General features: G+C 47.0%; 1 protein-coding gene across 1 annotated transcript in view; it reads right to left on the bottom strand.

Annotated features, from left to right (window-relative positions):
- The window catches only part of LOC130272727 (myelin P2 protein-like), a 51,236-nt gene extending 37,734 nt beyond the window's left edge, over window positions 1–13,502 (bottom strand). Inside the window, exon 1 of the mRNA XM_056518598.1 lies at window positions 13,462–13,502. Within this exon, the coding sequence (XP_056374573.1) occupies window positions 13,462–13,501 (40 nt within the window). The 5' untranslated portion in view covers window position 13,502. The remainder of the gene's footprint in view (window positions 1–13,461) is intronic.
- Between the last annotated feature and the right edge of the window lie 8,072 nt (window positions 13,503–21,574).

The raw sequence follows: 21,574 nt of genomic DNA, 5'->3' as shown, positions 1-21,574 counted from the left end.
AGCTCCCCGCACACCACTGGCCCAGAAGATAAGATCCGAAACCCGCACTCCCTGCCACATCTGTAAAAAGCTCCAAATCCCAGTTGGAAACCCCGGTCTCCAACATCATGGACTTCCCATTATACCGAGCCAGGAACTCCTGCCAGACTGCCAAGTCCGCCCGAACCTCCGCCGATAAGCGCAAGAAATTATGTGGCCACCGTACTCCCGCAGTGACACTCGCCAAGCGCCGACAAAACACCCGCCCCAAAGGCATGATGCGGCATGCACAATTCAATCGGCCCAATAAGGACTGGACCTCTCGCAGTTGCCCCTTGCGCACTCGCAAAGCTGCACCAAACGCCGCCCGCAGCTCGTCCAGCTTATCCTCCGGCAACCTACACTCCATGCTGTCTGAGTCAACCACTATACCCATAAACTTGAGCGCCGTAGCCGGGCCCTCCGTCTTGTCCGGCGCCAGAGGAACCCCAAAACACTCCGCAACCGACCAGGCGGACCTAAGAACAGGAAATCGTCTAGGTAATGCAGTACCGACGACACCTGTGTCTCGGTCTTCACCACCCACTCCAAAAACGTGCTAAACGCTTCAAAAAACGAACAAGATATCGAACACCCCATGGGCAAACACATATCAACAAAGAAACCACCCTCCCAAACACAACCCAACAAAAAAACTGTCGGGGTGAACTGGCAAGAGGCGAAAAGTCGACTCAATGTCGGTTTTTGCCATCAGCATCCCATGACCCAAACGCCCAACCCAGGCAAGGACGTATAAGAGACCGCGCACAGAGCCGGGTCGATCTCATCATTAACCGACATCCCCTCAGGATGAGAGAGGTGGTGGATTAACCTAAACTTGTTAGGCTCCTTTTCAGGGACCAAACCCTACGGGGAGAGGCGCAACCTAGGCAATGGCAGGTCCCGAAAGGGGCCCGCCATCCGGTCTAAAGTCACTTCCTTGAGCAACTTGGACCACACCACCGCAGGGTGAGCCAAAGCAGACACCAAATTGTGCCCACCCCCGCCCGACCCTCGCAACACACACAGAATCCTAAACCCCTGATCAAAACCCGACGCCAACAACTCCGCCACCTGCCTATCTGGGTACCGTGCGAGGAATGGCAGCATCTCTGCCAACCTCACCAGCGTCGGCCCTCTTCTGCTCAGCCTCCCCTGGACCCCTACCTCGCTTAAAACAGCGGGACAAACTGTGTCCCCCCCACACCCGGAGCATTCGTGCTTGAACTTGCACTCACTCCCAAACTTACACTGGGAGTCATTAAACTGCCAGCAGCATCCCTTGCTGGAGCCCGACTGGCGCCCCCCGCCTGACCCACTTCCCCCTTCACAAAAGGTTTGCTGGCCACCCCACCCCCTCCCCCGAGGACCTGACATAAGCTTCATCCATAAACGAATGTCCTTTTGGTCCCACCGTATAGCCGGTTGGACCGCCATCCTCTGACGAAATTGTTCGTCATACCGCAGCCACGCGGTACCGCCATAGACCCTGTATGCTTTACCAATCGCATCTAAATAACAAAAAAGAGCCAAACAGCTAGACGGATCTTTCTCCCCCACTACACTGGCCAAAATCGCAAAGGCTTGCAGCCAGTTAGAGAAAGTCCTCGTTATCAGCCGATACCGACGACGTTCCTCCTCCTCATTCTTGGACTCATCGGGCTTCATCCAGTCCAAATAAAATTTCTCTAGTGGAAGCAGATAGAAAATCTCCACATACTCCCCCTTCCAGATACGCTCCCGAACCTCCGAATTCAGATGGTCCCCCAGAGGCCCCTCAAAACAGACGTAAACCTCACCCTACGCCGCGTCTGCCAATCGCACCCTGTTGACCAGCTTGTCGGATTCCACCCCGGCAGCAGCGGCTTACGTCTGTCCTGACGCCACCACCCCCGAACCCCCAGAAGGGGCTGCAGCCGTGGACGACAGACCCGAGACCGTCATCCCAGCCCCCGCAGGTGGGGCCACTGCCCCACTTACCCTGCTAACTAGCGAAACCCCCGACGCCACCGGCGGAGTCAGCGCCCCCCCCACACGGCCGCCGGAGACCCCTCCACCCAACTACGGCCCAGCAGCAAGCTATGCACTTCCCGCAATAAAGAATAGAAACCCCCCCAACCCCGCTGGAGTCGGTGGCACACACACCTAACCTCTCTGGGGCAGTGCTCCCAGCGGTCGCATCTCCAGTTACGCCTCGACTTCTGCCCACCGCCATCCCGTCCGGTCGCACTGCCCCCGGCCGCAGCATCACAGGAGCCAGCAGGGGCATCCCTCGAAGACCTGGCAGATGACCCCCGGTGAGGGATTACAGACTCCACATCAGCAGCAGCCTCAGGGGTAGGGGACACGCCCCCGGCATCTGAAACACACTAGGGGCCGGACTTCCCTCCGTCCTCCCCCGACCGTCCACCATCTCAGGAGCGGAAGTGCGGCCCCCACGGCCCCTGGGGGCCACACCAGCCACAGCAGCAGCATTGCGACCTTGCTGTCTGCATGGCGCAGCACTCCCAGCAAAAGTCCTCCGTACAGTAGCCAAGGAAGCGGAGCTTATGGAGCGCTCCCCTCGCATCCCCTGGCCAGGTCTAGTGCCAGCCGATAGGTCCAGGGCCTCTAGCCCAGACACCGATCCCTGAGCCCTGGGGCCAACTCCCGTCCGGTCCCCAGAAGCCTTCGCATCCTGTCGGCGTGTTAGCCCATCCTCCCCCGCCGGCCTGCGCCAGTGCCGATGGACACCTCATGCACATCACAGCGGGACCGGGCAGAGGTGGAGGCGGCCCGTCTCCCACCAGCAGTTGGAGTGAGCCGGCGCCAGAGGAACCCCCGGCATCCCCACCACCCTCCGCTGGAGCAGAGCGGGCGGGTGGAGCCGGAGGGGAGTCCCGACGTCACTGCGCACGCGGTACCACGTCAGGGCTTAAACGGGACGGTGCACAAGAGCAGCGCGTGCTCACCCGCTGCGAGCCAGGACTAGGCCCCGGAACAACGCCAAGAGCCGACTCCGAGCCGGAGCCCGAATCGACCCCCAGCAGCTGCTCCTCCAGCCAGACTGGGCCGCATCGCAAGGCCCAACCTGCACCCTCCGCATCAGCTCCTCGAGGTCAGCCATCAGATACCTGCAGCCACGATTTCTTCACCCAAATTGTCCCTCCTCTTCCTTCTCCCAGGTGTTTTGCCCGAGCTTGGAACAGGCTCCTCCCCCCCAACCCTCGCTTAACCCTGCCCCAACCATAGCTACCAACTTTAACCCTTTCCCTGCCGCTACCTACACCCCCTGTCATGGGCCCCTTCCCCTCCCATGCTGTACGCTCTTTCTTTGAAGTGAATGGAGCCAAGTTGTAAAAGCACACCCAACCTGGAGACTGATGTGGAGCTGTTTTTGAAAGAAATTAGCTGTGCTTTTCTATTCCTTGATAACCCCTTTAATGGCCTAGCTTGTGAATGGTTTGCACTGTGCAGGTAAGCACAATGATGTCTCTATATTGTACCAGCATGGGTTGACTATTGTGGGAAGTAGGATTTGAGTGCCTGTGGCTTAGGAGAGTACTTGGCAAGCAAGCATCTTGTTTCACAATAATTTCCAACTACATCTGTGTCCTGAGGACCTGGATGAAGATGACCCCCTGCTAGCTACGCCAGTGATTCTTGTATATTATAACAATGGGTTAAAGTTTTCTTTTGGTACAATCATGTTCCAGATTCTTACGTTTTTGTACTTCATAAGACTTACCGTCCTGAAGCAACATGTACAGTAAATGATCAATCTTACAGTCAGGGCGGTTGTTCTCATGTTTCTACATGGCTGCATAAAGCATAATTCATATTCTTTGTCTGCTCACCTGACCCAGCTCTTTGAGTAGTTGTAAGAAAGATAAATTAATGAATAAATGACTAATGTCAAGGTGACCGATAGGAGTGAACGCTACCCGTGTGCAGAGCTGCAACCTATGTTGGTGTTGCAAAAACTCCAAGGAATAAACATCACATTGCCTATATTTATGTATATTATCTATAAGGAGTGAACAAGAGAAAGTACCGTATTTTTCGCCCTATAGGACGCACTGGCATATAAGACGCACCCAATTTTAAAGATGCAAAATCTAGAAAAAAAGATTCTGAACCCAACAGTGATCTTCAACCTGCGGACCTCCAGATGTTGCAAAACTACAACTCCCAGCATGCCCGGACAGCCGTTGGCTGTCCGGGCATGCTGGGAGTTGTAGTTTTGCAACATCTGGAGGTCCGCAGGTTGAAGACCACTGGTATAGGAGGTAGTACTCACGTGTCCCTGACGCTCCGGACCCGTCACCGCTCGTCACCGCTGCCCTGGATATCGCCGCGTCCCCATGGTGTCCCCGACGCTCCGGACGTCTTCCTCCCCGGGATCCACGCTCTCCATCACCGTCATCACGTCGCTACGCACGCCGCACCTATTGGATGACAGGACGGCGTGCGCGACGACGTGATGACGTCGAAGGAGAGCGCCGGCCATGCAGGGGATCCCGGCACGGAGCAGACACCGAGGAGGCAGGTAAGGCCCCTCCTGGTGTCCTGTAAGCTGTTCGGTACGCCGCGATTTCACCGCAGCGGTCCCGAACAGACCGACTGAGCAGCCGGGTTAATGTCACTTTCGCTTCAGACGCGACGGTCAGCTTTTATCGCCACGTCTGAAGGGTTAATACAGGGCATCACCGCGATGGGTCCGGGCCGTTGATGGCCGCAGGGACCGCCGCGATAGGTGTGTATTCACCGTATAAGACGCACCAACTTTCCCCCCCTAGATTTGGAGAAGAAAAAGTGCGTCTTATACGGCGAAATATACGGTAATCAAGTAAACAGACTGCTATCACATTGTGAATATACTGGCACGCATCCAACTCAATAAAAGCTTTTAGGATCTTGTAAAGTAGATTTAACACCATTATCATTAACATTTCAGATAAAAGCTAGATGGTAAAATGTAATTTACTGTATTAAAAAGTACATTTGTTTAACCTACAAAGAGAAACCAGTAGCATGGCTGTCTAATATAGTGCAATAACTGGAGAACTTAATGGTTATGTTAGTTTATGGGCATGAACTACACCAACTCATTTCTGTCCTACCATCCAGCTTATAAGTATGAGATGAATTGAGGGGTGTGCAAGGGCCTGTGATGGTCTAAGCTGCAGCTTCATATCAGACAGGTGGGTTATATCTAACCTGCTCTTATGGCATTGTGCCGCCATCACTGTTACATCTCGGCACTCACAGGCAGAACATAAAATCAGTGATACAGTCCTAACCTCAGTATCTGAGGAAAGGGAATTAGGAATCATTATTTCAGAAGACTTAAAGGGGAAAAGAAAGAGTGCCAGAAAGTTAAACAGATTTGTAAATTACTTCTATTTAAAAATCTTAATCTTTCCAGTACTTATGAGCAACTGTATACTACAGAGAAATTTGTGAAGTTCTTTCTTGTCTGACCATAGTGCTCTCTGCTGACACCGTTATCCGTGTCACGAACTGTCCAGAGCAGGAAAGGTTTGCTATGGGGATTTGCTTCTAATCTGGACAGTTCCTGACACGGACAGAGGTGTCAGCAGAGAGCACTGTGGTCAGACTGGAAAGAACTGCACAATTTTCTCCGTAGTATACAGCAGCTGATAAGTACTGGAAGGGTTTAAGATTTTTAAATAGAAGTAAAGCACCGGCTGATTTGAAAACATTTGTTTTCCACTTGTTTTCACCGGAGTTTAACCCCTTAAGGACGGACCCATTTTGTACCTCAATGACAAGGCTCTTTTTTTATTTTTATTTTTTTATTTGACATGTGTCTCTTTAAATGGTAATAACTTTAGAATGCTTTTTCTGAGCGGAGCGATTCTGAGAGAGTGTTTTTTCGTGACATATTATACTTTATATAAGTGGTGCATTTTTATTGACACATGAAGCATTTTTTGTTAAAAACTCCAAAATAATTTGGAGAAACTGGAAAATGTCAAATGTCTGTTTTTTTTTTTATGGTGTTCACTGTGCAGTAAAAGTGATGTTATATTTATTCTGTGGGTCGGTACAATTATGGTGATGCCCATTTTATATAGCTTTTTGATTTTTTTTTTTTCTTTTCACAGCAAAATTCCTTTTTTTCCCTTTTTTGTGTTATCATTTTCTGACAGCCGTAACCTTTTTTTTTTTTCATCCAATACCATTGAGTGAGAGCTTATATTATGCGGGACAAGCTGTACTTTTTATTGGTATCATTTTTGCGATACATGCTACCTTTTGATCTTTTTAATTCTGCTATTTTGCACCAAAATTGGTGAATTTTACGCTTTTTTGTTTTTTTTATGGCATTCACCATGCAGGATAATTTACATTATAGCTTTATAGTACATGTCATTATGGACTTGGCAATACCTAGTATGTATATGATTTGTGTTGTTGTTGTTTTTGTATGACAATACAGGGCTTTTATTGGGAAAGGGGCATTTATTGATTGATTTTTTTTATTTAATTTTTTTACACTTTATAACCTGATGAGCTGCATACACTACAGCCTGTGCGATCCAACCTCTGGCTGGATCTCACAGGCTTGCTGCTGCCATAGCAACCAACGTCAACCTACGAACGGCATCTATGGGGTTAAAGCTGCTGGGACTGGCACGATCGAGGCCCAGGCAGCTGTGGTGGGACCTCAGCTGTAATTGACAGCCGGGTTCTGTCGGCGATCTCCTGCAGTGCATCGCGCAGAGCAGGATATCGCTAGGAGGTATGCATACGTCCAGTGGCGCTAACAAGCTAGCAACTTGGACGTATGCATACGTCCTAGGGCGGGAAGGGGTTAAAGGTAGACAAACTATGTAATAGAGCAGCATGAAATGCTAGCACAATGACTGTATGGGGAGAGGTATTAGCAGTAGAGGGAACTGCTCATGGGTGTATAGGGAGAGGTATTAGCAGTAGAAAGAGTAAAGTGTTCATGCAGCTGTACAGAGCACTGGTGGGACCTCACTTGGAGTATTGTGCACAGTACTGAAGGTCATATCTCCAGAAGGATATATGTTACGCCGAGCGCTCCGGGTCCCCGCTCCTCCCCGGAGTGCTCACTTCACTCTCTCCGCTGCAGCGCTCCGGTCACGTCCTCTGACCCGGGGCGCTGCGATCCCGCTGCCAGCCGGGATGCGATTCGCGATGCGGGTAGCGCCCGCTCGCGATGCGCACCCCGGCTCCCCTACCTGACTCGCTCCCCGTCTGTTCTGTCCCGGCGCGCGCGGCCCCGCTCCCTAGGGCGCGCGCGCGCCGGGTCTCTGCGATTTAAAGGGCCACTGCGCCGCTGATTGGCGCAGTGGTTCCAATTAGGGTAATCACCTGTGCACTTCCCTATATTACCTCACTTCCCTTGCACTCCCTTGCCGGATCTTGTTGCCTTAGTGCCAGTGAAAGCGTTCCTTGTGTGTTCCTTGCCTGTGTTTCCAGACCTTCTGCCGTTGCCCCTGACTACGATCCTTGCTGCCTGCCCCGACCTTCTGCTACGTCCGACCTTGCTTCTGCCTACTCCCTTGTACCGCGCCTATCTTCAGCAGCCAGAGAGGTGAGCCGTTGCTAGTGGATACGACCTGGTCACTACCGCCGCAGCAAGACCAACCCGCTTTGCGGCGGGCTCTGGTGAAAACCAGTAGTGGCTTAGAACCGGTCCACTAGCACGGTCCACGCCAATCCCTCTCTGGCACAGAGGATCCACTACCTGCCAGCCGGCATCGTGACAGTAGATCCGGCCATGGATCCCGCTGAAGTTCCTCTGCCAGTTGTCGCTGACCTCACCACGGTGGTCGCCCAGCAGTCACAACAGATAGCGCAACAAGGCCAACAGCTGTCTCAACTGACCGTTATGCTACAACAGTTACTACCACAGCTTCAGCAGTCATCTCCTCCGCCAGCTCCTGCACCTCCTCCGCAGCGAGTGGCCGCTCCTGGGATACGCTTATCCTTGCCGGATAAATTTGATGGGGACTCTAAGTTTTGCCGTGGCTTTCTTTCCCAATGTTCCCTGCATCTGGAGATGATGTCGGACCTGTTTCCCACTGAAAGGTCTAAGGTGGCTTTCGTAGTCAGTCTTCTGTCCGGAAAAGCCCTGTCATGGGCCACACCGCTCTGGGACCGCAATGACCCCGTCACTGCCTCTGTACACTCCTTCTTCTCGGAAATCCGAAGTGTCTTTGAGGAACCTGCCCGAGCCTCTTCTGCTGAGACTGCCCTGTTGAACCTGGTCCAGGGTAATTCTTCCGTTGGCGAGTATGCCGTACAGTTCCGTACACTTGCTTCAGAATTGTCCTGGAATAATGAGGCCCTCTGCGCGACCTTCAAAAAAGGCCTATCCAGCAACATTAAAGATGTTCTGGCCGCACGAGAAATTCCTGCTAATCTACATGAACTTATTCACCTAGCCACTCGCATTGACATGCGTTTTTCCGAAAGGCGTCAGGAACTCCGCCAAGATATGGACTCTGTTCGCACGAGGCGTTTCTCCTCCTCGGCTCCTCTCTCCTCTGGTCCCCTGCAATCTGTTCTTGTGCCTTCCGCCGTGGAGGCTATGCAGGTCGACCGGTCTCGCCTGACACCTCAAGAGAGGACACGACGCCGTATGGAGAACCTCTGCCTGTACTGTGCTAGTACCGAACACTTCCTGAGGGATTGTCCTATCCGTCCTCCCCGCCTGGAAAGACGTACGCTGACTCCGCACAAAGGTGAGACAGTCCTTGATGTCTACTCTGCTTCTCCACGTCTTACAGTGCCTGTGCGGATGTCTGCCTCTGCCTTCTCCTTCCCTGCTGTGGCCTTCTTGGACTCTGGATCTGCAGGAAATTTTATTTTGGCCTCTCTCGTCAACAGGTTCAACATCCCGGTGACCAGTCTCGCCAGACCCCTCTACATCAATTGTGTAAATAATGAAAGATTGGACTGTACCATACGTTTCCGCACGGAGCCCCTTCTTATGAGCATCGGATCTCATCATGAGAGGATTGAACTTTTGGTCCTCCCCAATTGCACCTCAGAAATTCTCCTTGGACTTCCCTGGCTTCAACTTCATTCCCCAACCCTGGATTGGTCCACTGGGGAGATCAAGAGTTGGGGGTCCTCTTGTTCCAAGAACTGCCTAAAACCGGTTCCCAGTAACCCTTGCCGTAACTCTGTGGTTCCTCCTGTAACCGGTCTCCCTAAGGCCTATATGGACTTCGCGGATGTTTTCTGCAAAAAACAAGCTGAGACTCTACCTCCTCACAGGCCTTATGATTGCCCTATCGACCTCCTCCCGGGCACTACTCCACCCCGGGGCAGAATTTATCCTCTCTCTGCCCCAGAGACTCTTGCCATGTCCGAATACGTCCAGGAGAATCTAAAAAAGGGCTTTATCCGTAAATCCTCCTCTCCTGCCGGAGCCGGATTTTTCTTTGTGTCCAAAAAAGATGGCTCCCTACGTCCTTGCATTGACTACCGCGGTCTTAATAAAATCACGGTTAAGAACCGCTACCCCTTACCCCTCATCTCTGAACTCTTTGATCGCCTCCAAGGTGCCCACATCTTCACTAAATTGGACTTAAGAGGCGCCTATAACCTCATCCGCATCAGAGAGGGGGACGAGTGGAAAACGGCATTTAACACCAGAGATGGACACTTTGAGTATCTGGTCATGCCCTTTGGACTGTGCAATGCCCCTGCCGTCTTCCAAGACTTTGTCAATGAAATTTTTCGTGATCTGTTATACTCCTGTGTTGTTGTATATCTGGACGATATCCTAATTTTTTCTGCCAATCTAGAAGAACACCGCCAGCATGTCCGTATGGTTCTTCAGAGACTTCGTGACAACCAACTCTATGCCAAAATTGAGAAATGTCTGTTTGAATGCCAATCTCTTCCTTTTCTAGGATATTTGGTCTCTGGCCAGGGACTACAGATGGATCCAGACAAACTCTCTGCCGTCTTAGATTGGCCACGCCCCTCCGGACTCCGTGCTATCCAACGCTTTTTGGGGTTCGCCAATTATTACAGGCAATTTATTCCACATTTTTCTACCATTGTGGCTCCTATCGTGGCTTTAACCAAAAAAAATGCTGATCCCAAGTCCTGGCCTCCTCAAGCAGAAGACGCCTTTAAACGACTCAAGTCTGCCTTTTCTTCGGCTCCCGTGCTCTCCAGACCTGACCCTTCCAAACCCTTCCTATTGGAGGTTGATGCCTCCTCAGTGGGAGCTGGAGCTGTTCTTCTACAAAAAAATTCTTCCGGGCATGCTGTCACTTGTGGTTTTTTCTCTAGGACCTTCTCTCCAGCGGAGAGGAACTACTCCATCGGGGATCGAGAGCTTCTAGCCATTAAGTTAGCACTTGAGCAATGGAGGCATCTGCTGGAGGGATCAAGATTTCCTGTTATTATCTACACCGACCACAAGAACCTCTCCTACCTCCAGTCTGCCCAACGGCTGAATCCTCGCCAGGCCCGGTGGTCTCTGTTCTTTGCCCGATTTAATTTTGAGATTCACTTTCGTCCTGCCGATAAGAACATTAGGGCCGATGCTCTCTCTCGTTCCTCGGATGCCTCAGAAGTTGATCTCCCTCCGCAACACATCATTCCACCTGACTGCCTGATCTCTACTTCTCCTGCCTCCATCAGGCAGACTCCTCCAGGAAAGACCTTTGTTTCTCCACGCCAACGCCTCGGAATCCTCAAATGGGGTCACTCCTCCCATCTCGCAGGTCATGCGGGCATCAAGAAATCTGTGCAACTCATCTCCCGCTTCTATTGGTGGCCGACTCTGGAGACGGATGTTGGGGACTTTGTGCGAGCCTGCACTATCTGTGCCCGGGATAAGACTCCTCGCCAGAAGCCCGCTGGTTTTCTTCATCCTCTGCCTGTCCCCGAACAGCCTTGGTCTCTGATTGGTATGGATTTTATTACTGATTTACCCCCTTCCCGTGGCAACACTGTTATTTGGGTGGTCGTTGATCGATTCTCCAAAATGGCACATTTCATCCCTCTTCCTGGTCTTCCTTCTGCGCCTCAGTTGGCTAAACAATTTTTTGTACACATTTTTCGTCTTCACGGGTTGCCTACGCAGATTGTCTCGGATAGAGGTGTCCAATTCGTGTCTAAATTCTGGAGGGCTCTCTGTAAACAACTCAAGATTAAATTAAATTTTTCCTCTGCATATCATCCCCAGTCCAATGGACAAGTAGAAAGAATTAACCAGATCTTGGGTGATTATTTGCGACATTTTGTTTCCTCCCGCCAGGATGACTGGGCAGATCTCCTTCCATGGGCCGAATTCTCGTATAACTTCAGGGTCTCTGAATCTTCCTCCAAATCCCCATTTTTCGTGGTGTACGGCCGTCACCCTCTTCCCCCCCTCCCTACCCCCTTGCCCTCTGGTCTGCCCGCTGTGGATGAAATTTCTCGTGACCTTTCCATTATATGGAGAGAGACCCAAAATTCTCTCTTACAGGCTTCTTCACGCATGAAGAGGTTCGCGGATAAGAAAAGAAGAGCTCCCCCCGTTTTTTCCCCTGGAGACAAGGTATGGCTCTCCGCTAAATATGTCCGCTTCCGTGTCCCTAGCTACAAGTTGGGACCACGCTATCTTGGTCCTTTCAAAATTTTGTGTCAAATTAATCCTGTCTCTTATAAACTTCTTCTTCCTCCTTCTCTTCGTATCCCTAATGCCTTTCACGTCTCTCTTCTCAAACCACTCATCCTCAACCGTTTTTCTCCCAAATCTGTTCCTCCCACTCCTGTTTCCGGCTCCTCGGACGTCTTCTCGGTCAAGGAAATTTTGGCTGCCAAAAAGGTCAGAGGGAAAAAATTTTTTTTAGTAGACTGGGAGGGTTGTGGTCCTGAAGAGAGATCCTGGGAACCTGAGGACAACATCCTTGACAAAAGTCTGCTCCTCAGGTTCTCAGGCTCCAAGAAGAGGGGGAGACCCAAGGGGGGGGGTACTGTTACGCCGAGCGCTCCGGGTCCCCGCTCCTCCCCGGAGCGCTCACTTCACTCTCTCCGCTGCAGCGCTCCGGTCACGTCCTCTGACCCGGGGCGCTGCGATCCCGCTGCCAGCCGGGATGCGATTCGCGATGCGGGTAGCGCCCGCTCGCGATGCGCACCCCGGCTCCCCTACCTGACTCGCTCCCCGTCTGTTCTGTCCCGGCGCGCGCGGCCCCGCTCCCTAGGGCGCGCGCGCGCCGGGTCTCTGCGATTTAAAGGGCCACTGCGCCGCTGATTGGCGCAGTGGTTCCAATTAGGGTAATCACCTGTGCACTTCCCTATATTACCTCACTTCCCTTGCACTCCCTTGCCGGATCTTGTTGCCTTAGTGCCAGTGAAAGCGTTCCTTGTGTGTTCCTTGCCTGTGTTTCCAGACCTTCTGCCGTTGCCCCTGACTACGATCCTTGCTGCCTGCCCCGACCTTCTGCTACGTCCGACCTTGCTTCTGCCTACTCCCTTGTACCGCGCCTATCTTCAGCAGCCAGAGAGGTGAGCCGTTGCTAGTGGATACGACCTGGTCACTACCGCCGCAGCAAGACCAACCCGCTTTGCGGCGGGCTCTGGTGAAAACCAGTAGTGGCTTAGAACCGGTCCACTAGCACGGTCCACGCCAATCCCTCTCTGGCACAGAGGATCCACTACCTGCCAGCCGGCATCGTGACAATATACACACAGTTGTGTTGTCCCAACACAGAATGTTGTCCTGTGGGCTAAAGCTTGCCTTGAGCATCCTTGCTGCTACTGTGCTGGACCCACTACTCCATCTTGTATTTTGTTATATTGCACTGTGTTATGTTGTGATAAATGATTACTGTACCTTTAAGGGGATGTGGCAGAGTGAACCAGGTGACCCTGATGGCCCAATGGGAGCCTTCCAACATTGGCCTTTATGTAGTGTAGGGGGAGAGGAGCTGTTCATTTAGTCAGAGAGGAGCTGCAGTTCAGTTCATAGGAGTGTGGAGAAGTGTGTTGTGAGGAGAATTTTGAGGAGAAGAAAACTCTCAAATTTGCAGCCATGCTAATCTCAGGAAAACCACATTGCTCAGGTAAAAGTCAAAGCCTGGTGATAAGCATAAAGCTCCAGGGGAAAAATAGTCTGCAGTCAGTCAGTACCAAATCTCTAAATTCAGCATAGGCTGTCATTTATCTCAAACCTGCAGTCTCAGCAACTACAAGTCCCAGCAAGGCAACAGGCTTCCTGTGTTTATTCTGCACTTCCCTCTGCACAAATCTGTACTGTGAGGATATTAACAACAATTCCTGCCTCTGTAAAGATAGTTATCCGTAACCTTGCATCAGTATCATCATTGTCCCTGTGCTTGGCCAAGGAGAAGCCATCTCAACCTTGGACCATGTAGGTTAACGGTGCTCTGGCGTCACAAAGTGTACATCTCACCCACATACCACCCGTGTCACCACACAGTTCTGTCAGCTCACCGCACATATGCCAAGCTGCAGCACGGACCGGTGTGGACATCCACCGCCTGGAATATAGAAAACAGAGGAAAATGTCCAGAGCAGGTCTTTAAAAGTTTATCTTTATTTGAGTCAATAAGACATATACAGAATGTAAACATAGAAACATAGAATGTGTTGGCAGATAAGAACCATTTGGCCCCTCTAGTCTGCCCAATTATCTGAATCCTATCAATAGTCCCTGGTCCTATCTTATATGAAGGATAGCCTTATGACTATCTCTATCTCATATGAAGGATAGCCTCATGCATGTTTAAGGCCCCATTTTGGCCTTAAGGACTCAGACAATTTTATTTCACTCACCTTAACTCTTAATATCATAACTCTTTTATATTTTCCTCCACAGACTAGTATGATGGCTTGTTTTTTTTGTGCAACCAGTTGTCCGTTGTAATGCCATCACTCACTTTACCATAAAATGTATGGCGCAACCAAAAAAATACTATTTGTGTGGGGAAATTAAAAAGAAAGCTGCAATTTTGCTAATTTTGGAAGGTTTCGTTTTCATGCCATACAATTTATGGTAAAATGACATGAGTTCTTCATTCTTTGGGTCAATATGATGAAAATGATACCCTTTTCTATTACTGTTGGGCTTAAAAAAATCGCAAACTTTTTAACAAATTAATTTTTCCGTATAAGCGACGGTATGGGCGCTCATTTTTGGCGCCGTGATCTGTACTTTTTATTGATACCATATTTGCTTATATAAATCTATAATATATATAATTATCTAAAACTTTTAATGCATTTTTTATTTAAAAAAAAAGTATTTTAATAGTTTGGATATTTACGCACGCGCCGATACCAAATATGTATATAAAAATGTTTTACACTTTTTGGGGTGAAATAGGGAAAATGGGACAATTTAAGTTTTTTATTGGGGAGGGGTTTTTCAAATTTTTTTAACTTTTCTTTTTTACTTTTTTTACTTTTATTTTTACACTTTAATAGTCCCCATAGTGGACTATTTATAGCAATCATTTGATTGCTAGTACTGTTCAGTGCTATGCGTAGGACATAGCACTGATCAGTGTTATCGGCTATCTTCTGCTCTGGTCTGCTCGATCTCAGACCAGAGCAGAAGACCCGTGGAAGGCAGTGGAGGCAGGTGAAGGGACCTCCGTCTTCTGTTCTGGATGATCGAATCGCTGCGGCAGCGCTGCGGGCGATCCGATCATCCATTTTAGTGACCGCAATGCTGCAGATGCCGTGATCTGTATTGATCACGGCATCTGAGGGGTTAATGGCGGACATTTGCACGATCACGGATGTCCACCAATACCGGCGGGTCCCTGGCTGCTATCAGCAGCCGGGACCTGCCGCGCATGACCCGAGCATCGCTCCGATGCTCGTGGTTATGCATAGGACGTTAAGTTCCAGCTTACCAGGACATACATTTACGTCCGGCATCGTTAAGGGTTAATCTTTCCTGGTAAGTTTTATCCTGCAGTCCATGTACTAGTTTAGTAGCTCTTCTCTTAACACTCTCTAGAGTATCTATATCCTTCTGGAGATACGGCCTCCAGTACTGCTCACAATACTCCAAGTGATGCCTCACCATTTTTCTGTACAGCGGCATGAGCACTTCTCACTTTCTACTGCTTATACCTCTCCCTATACATCAGAGCATTCTGCTAGCGTTTCCTGCTGCTCTATTACATTGTCTTCCTACCTTTAAGTCTTCTGAAATAATTACTCCTAAATCCCTTTCCTCAGATACTGAGGTCAGGACTGTGTCAAATATTCTATATACTGCCTGAGGGTTTTTTCGCCCCAGGTGCATTATCTTGCACTTATCCACATTAAATTTCAGTTGCCAGAGTTCTGACCATCCTTTTAGATTGCCTAAATTCTTTTCCATTTGGCGGATACCTCCAGGAACATCAACCCTGTTACATATCTTTGTGTCATCAGAAAAAAGACATACCTTACCATCGAGACCTTTTGCAATGTCACTAATGAAGATATTAAACAAAATTGGTCCCAGTACAGATCCCTGAGGTACCCCACTGGCGACAAGACCTTGCTCTGAATATACTCCATTGACTACAACCCTCTGTTGTCTGTCACTCAGCCACTGCCTAATCCAATCAACAATATGGGAGTCCAAGCTCAATGACTGCAGTTTATTGATAAGTCTTCTATGTAAAACAGTGTGAAAAGCCTTACTAAAATTTAGATATGCGATGTCTGCTGCCCCTCCACCATCTATTATTTTAGTCACCCAGTCAAAAAAATCAATAAGATTTGTTTGACATGATCTCCCTGAAGTAAACCCATGTTGTTTTTCATTCCATGGAATTTTAGATGTTCCACAATCCTATCCTTTAGTAGGGTTTCCATTAATTTCCCCACTATTGATGTCAGACTTACTGGCCTTTAGTTGCTTGATTTCTCCCTACTACCTTTCTCGTGAATGGGCACAACATTTGCTAATTTACAATCTTCCGGGACGACTCCTGTTACCAGTGATTGGTTAAATAAATCTGTTAACAGTTTTGCTAGCTCACCACTAAGCTCTTTTAGGGTGTATCCCATAAGGCCCCAGTGACTTATTTGTCTTAACTTTGGACAGCAAATGTAGAACCTCTTCCTCTGTAAAGACACATGCATCAAACGATTCATTAGCCTTCCTCCCTAATTGAGGTCCCTTTCCTTCTTTTTCTTCTGTAAAAACTGAACAGAAGTATTCATTAAGGCAGTCGGCTAGCCCTTTATTCTCTTCTACATACCTTCCTTCCTTTGTTTTTAATTTAGTTATTCCCTGTTTTAATTTCCTTTTTTCATTTATATATCTGAAGGATGTTTTATCCCCTTTTTTCACAGACTGAGCTAGTTTTTCTTCTGCCTGTGCTTTAGAAGTTCTTATAACTTGCTTGGCCTCTTTCTGCCTAATCTTGTAGATTTCCCTATCTTCATTGCTCTGGGTTGTTTTATAATTACTAAATGCTAGCTTTTTATTTTTAATGATTTTGACCACTTCTGCTGAGTACCACAGTGGTCTCTTCCTTTTTCTGCTTTTACTGACAAGTCTACTGCAATTTTCTGTTGCCTTTAATAATGTGTCTTTTAAGTTGTCCCATTTCTCCTGGACTCCATGTAATCCGTTCCAGTCTGATAGGGACTCATTTATGACTAATCTCATTTCTGAAAAGTCTGTTTTTCTAAAATCTAAAACTTTTGTTTTTGTGTGGTGTGATTCCTTCACTGTTCTTATATTAAACCACACTGACTGGTGATCACTAGATCCCAAGCTTTCACCTACAGTAACATCATATACCAAATCCCCATTTGTGAATACCAAATCCAAAATGGCCTCCCTCCAGGTTGGCTCCTCAACCACTTCTTGTAGAGATAATCCCAGTAGGGAATTTAGAATATCTGTTCTCCTGGCAGAACTAGCTATTTTTGTTTTCCAGTTTATATCCAGAAGATTTAAGTGTCCCATAATGATAAATTCTCCTTTCATTGTGATTTTAGCTATATCTTCAACTAGTAGATCATCTAATTCCTTAATTTGGCCACATGGTATAATATGTATCACACCTACACGAGTTATTGCATAATTACCAAACTGCAACATAACCCAAACTGACTCTATGTTGGCCTCACTAACTTGTATTAGGTTAGAGTTTATGCCATCTTACACATACAAGGCCACTCCTCCTCCTTTCTTGCCTTCTCTGTTTCTTCTGTATAAAGAGTACCGTGGTATGATTATGTCCCAGTCATTACTTTCATTAAACCATGTCTCAGTAACAGCCACTAAATCTACATTCTCAGATGCTATTATTGACCCAAGTTCATTGATTTTATTACTTAAACTGCAAGCATTTGAAGACAGGACTCTGAGCTTGTCATTTCTTAACCTCTGTGCTACTGACATGTTCTGGCATTGTTTCGTGGGGCAATTGGACTCATGGATTTTCACTCTTTCCCCCCCCCCCCCCCATCCTTCCTAGTTTAAATACTCAAATTCTTGGAATTGTTCACTGAGTACATTTGTTCCTTTGAGAGAGAGATGCAAACCATCTTTTTTGTACAGTTCCTTTCTATTCCAAGTAGAGCTATCATTACAAACAAACCTAAATCCTTGCTCTTGACACCATTTACTAAGCCGTAAGTTGAACTCTTTAATGCACCTCTGCCTATCATTCTGAACGTTATGCAAAGGCAGAACTTCAGAAAATGAAACAGTGGATGCAAAATCCTGTACATCATTACCAAGTGTGACAAAAGATTCCTTCACTTCTGAAACTTTATTGCAAGCCAGGTCATTTGTCCCTAGATGGAGAACATCCACATCCCCTTCCTGCTTTGCTTGCTTTACAATATTAAGAATACGTCTTCTATCTCTTCTAGCAGTAGCACCCGGGAGACATCTCACAAAACCATTTTCCTTAAGCTCCACACTTCTTATGATTGAATCACACCCAGCAACAGCTGCTTCCTTTCAGACTTCACTTTATCTTTGTTGTCCTTGTCTGCAGTCTTGCATACATTAGACATAGGAGTCAATGGTTCCTCACCCTCTGTGCTTGAGCCAATATCCATGTTGCCCTTACATTCCGAGAGTGCTGCAAGTGAATTATGGAGAACCACAGACTGTGGGACATGTCTTCTATCCACAACTCTAAGTCTTCCAGAACCTACAGTAAAGCCTCTGTGGCAGTGACATTGCAGAAGTCCCAGCCTGAGTTTGTTTAACAGATAATTTAAAATTCTCGTATTTCAAAAATACTATTTCCTGCTGCAGTAAGGAGAACTGTCTACAGATCTTACAGCATCCAAACCTCCAAAGAGTGGAACATTAAATAAATGCACAACAATTCCTGCACTGAACCAAGCCTGCATTTTAAAGAGGAAAAAAATGTAAAACAAACAAATCTTACCTTTTTTAGATTGTATCCACCTCCAGCCTACCTCCTGACTATCTCCTGCAATATCTCTCCAATACACTTAGAAATTGCAGCACTTTGAACATGCAACTTATGAATTAGGCTAGCTAATGATTCAGTGACTATATACACACACTTCCTCACAAGCTCCTCCCCCAACAACAAATGTAACACCTTAATGAGCTATGCTCATTAGCAAACACATGAACAAATTCCTTGCCTGTTCTCAAGCAGTGGTCAGCAAAAACACAGATGTTGCAGTTGAAAACTCCAAGTCAGTCTCCTGCAATATCTCTCCAATGCACTTAGAAATAGCAGCACTTTGAATATGCTGAAGATACAGGTGACACGTTTTAGTTGGAATATGTGAAGGTACAGGCGATGCGTTTCGGTTGGAATATGTGAAGGTACAGGTGACACATTTCAGTTGGAATGTCTAACCTTAGTATGACTAAGGTTGGATTTTCTGACCAAAATGCACCTGTATCTTTATGTTCGGAATATGTCTGACTCAAATTGGCATATTGGAGGAGCTTCATTGGTGTCTTTTCAAATATTACTGACCAAGGAGTTCCACACAAACATTTCCTTGCTTAATAGGATGTTCCCTTGTTATTACATGAAGTAAGTCTCCAACTGCACAGTGGGGGGACATAAAAAAGGAACTGTTTAATTCTTATACAATTAGGGAGGCACCAAAAGGGAAATTTGGGTCTTAAACTGAAAACTCATTGCCCCGCCCACTTTTTTTAAAATACTGTTTTGTTACATTTTATTACCTTTTTTGTTGGGATGTGATGTGTCCAAAATCAGCAATTTTGGCGTTTGGAAATTTTTAGCGTTTACGCCATTCACAGTGCAGAATCAGAAAAATAATAATTAAATATTTGGGACAATTATGCATGTGGCAATACCAAATATGTTTATTTTTATTATTTTTTCATATTTTTAATATGGAAAATGGGAAAAGGGGGGTGATTTTAACTTTTAATATGTAAGAGGTTAATGGATGTTTTTTTTTAAACTTTTATTTAATTTTTTTTATTTTATTAGTCCCCTTAGGGGACTTTTAGGAGGAATCATTAGATTCCTCATACAGATCAATGGAGTTTGATAGAATTTAATTGATCTGTGTGACTTGTGCTCATTTGGTTGAGCCTGCTTCAGCCAGGCTCAATCAAATGAAGAGTCACAGACAACAATGATGCAGAGGTAAGCCCTCCGGCTACCTCCACAGTGGATCGTTCCCCCACAATCACGCTGCAGGGGAGCGATCCACCCCACATCACCCCCAGGGAGTATTTACATGTCCCTTTAGACATTGCTGTCAGCAGCGATCTAAAGGATTAATAGCCGCCCGTGGCGATTGCTGCATGTCGGCTATTACTGGCGGCCCCCAGCTACAAGAAGGGGGCTGCTGGGTATCGCTGTTAACCAGTTAAAGGACAGACATCGAAGCAATCTGATAGCAGCAGATGTCTACTGTTTATGACGCGGACTCGACCCACGGGCAAGCGTCATGTCCGCTCAACCGACCGGTTAAGCCAATCCCCCCCACCCCCGAAATTCCCGGCGGAAAATTCCCTCAACCAAAAATGCCAAAAGGGGCATTATTCAGCCGAAGATTTCGGTGCATCCTTATAGCAAATTTAGACTAGATCAGACATATCACAGTGGCTTAGGGTGTTTGATAATCTGCACACTATTAGACTGTCTAGTCTAAATTTACCCCATGGTTTAGTTTTATGCCACGTAAGTGCAAAAAGTTGGGCAATCTTTTGGCTCATGTAACTATAGAGGATACAGAGATAGCAGACTCACTGGGCTCTGGTTTCTAAGGGGGCCCCAAGGCACATCTTCCTCATAAGGGACCATTGATATTGCTCTGTATTTTTTGCTCAGTCTCAGTCAGATTCACAGACTGGAAAGGGGCGTAACATCATCTCAAGCCATAAGGTGGAGAACTTCCTCCCTTACTCACACACACAGAACAGAGCAGTTCACTGTGTGAGATGAGCTATTATTGGATAAGGCTGCACACACCCCCCTCAGCATTTCCTGATTTTGGACTTCTGCCAGGCCAGCAGAAGGCCAAAGTCTGTGCAAAAGATGGGGGGAAATGTGCTCTTAACAAGTAGGGAGACACTGAGTGGCAGCTTTTTTAAACACAAATAAAACAGAAAACTTCATTTTTTTAACCCCTTAACCTCTTAAGGACGCAGCCCATTTTGGCCTTAAGGACGCAGAAAATTTTATTTTTACGTTTTCATTTTTTCCTCCTCGCCTTTAAAAAATCATAACTCTTTTATATTTTCATCCACAGACTAGTATGAGGGCTTGTTTTTTGCGCAACCAGTTGTCCGTTGTAATGCCATCACTCACTTTACCATAAAATGTATGGCTCAACCAAAAAAAATACTATTTGTGTGGGGAAATTAAAAAGAAAACCGCAATTTTGCTAATTTTGGAAGGTTTCGTTTTCACGCCGTACAATTTATGGTAAAAGTGACATGTGTTCTTTATTCTTTGGGTCAATATGATTAAAATGATACCTGTGATAACATACTTTTCTATTACTGTTGCCCTTAAAAAAAATCACAAACTTTTTAACCAAATTAGTACGTTTAAGATCCCCCTATTTTGAAGACCTATAACTTTTTCATTTTTCCGTATAAGCGGCAGTATGAGGGCTCATTTTTTGCGCCGTGATCTGTACTTTTTATTGATACCATATTTGCTTATATAAAACTTTAATACATTTTTTATAAATTTTTTTGGGAATAAAATGTTATAAAAAAAAAGCAGCAATTTTGACTTTTTTTTTTACGTTCATGCCGTTTACCGTACGGTATCATTAACATATTATTTTAATAGTTCAGATATTTACGCACGCGGTGATACCAAATATGTATATAAAATATTTTTTTAACACTTTTTGGGGGTGAAATAGGGAAAATGGGGCAATTAACGTTTTTATTGGGGGAGGGGGAAGTTTTCACTTTTTTTTAACATTTTTTTTTTACTTTTATTTTTACACTTTAATAGTCCCCATAGGGGACTATTTATAGCAATCACTCGATTGCTAATCCTGTTCAGTGCTATGTAGAGGACATAGTACTGATCAGGGTTATCGGTCATCTTCTGCTCTGGTCTGCGGGAAGGCAGATCAGAGC

The sequence above is a fragment of the Hyla sarda genome, chromosome 5, assembly GCF_029499605.1.
Source record: "Hyla sarda isolate aHylSar1 chromosome 5, aHylSar1.hap1, whole genome shotgun sequence".
NCBI classification, from domain to species: Eukaryota; Metazoa; Chordata; class Amphibia; order Anura; family Hylidae; genus Hyla; species Hyla sarda.
Note: the sequence above shows the minus strand (reverse complement) of the source record. Positions and strands in the feature narration are given on the sequence as shown.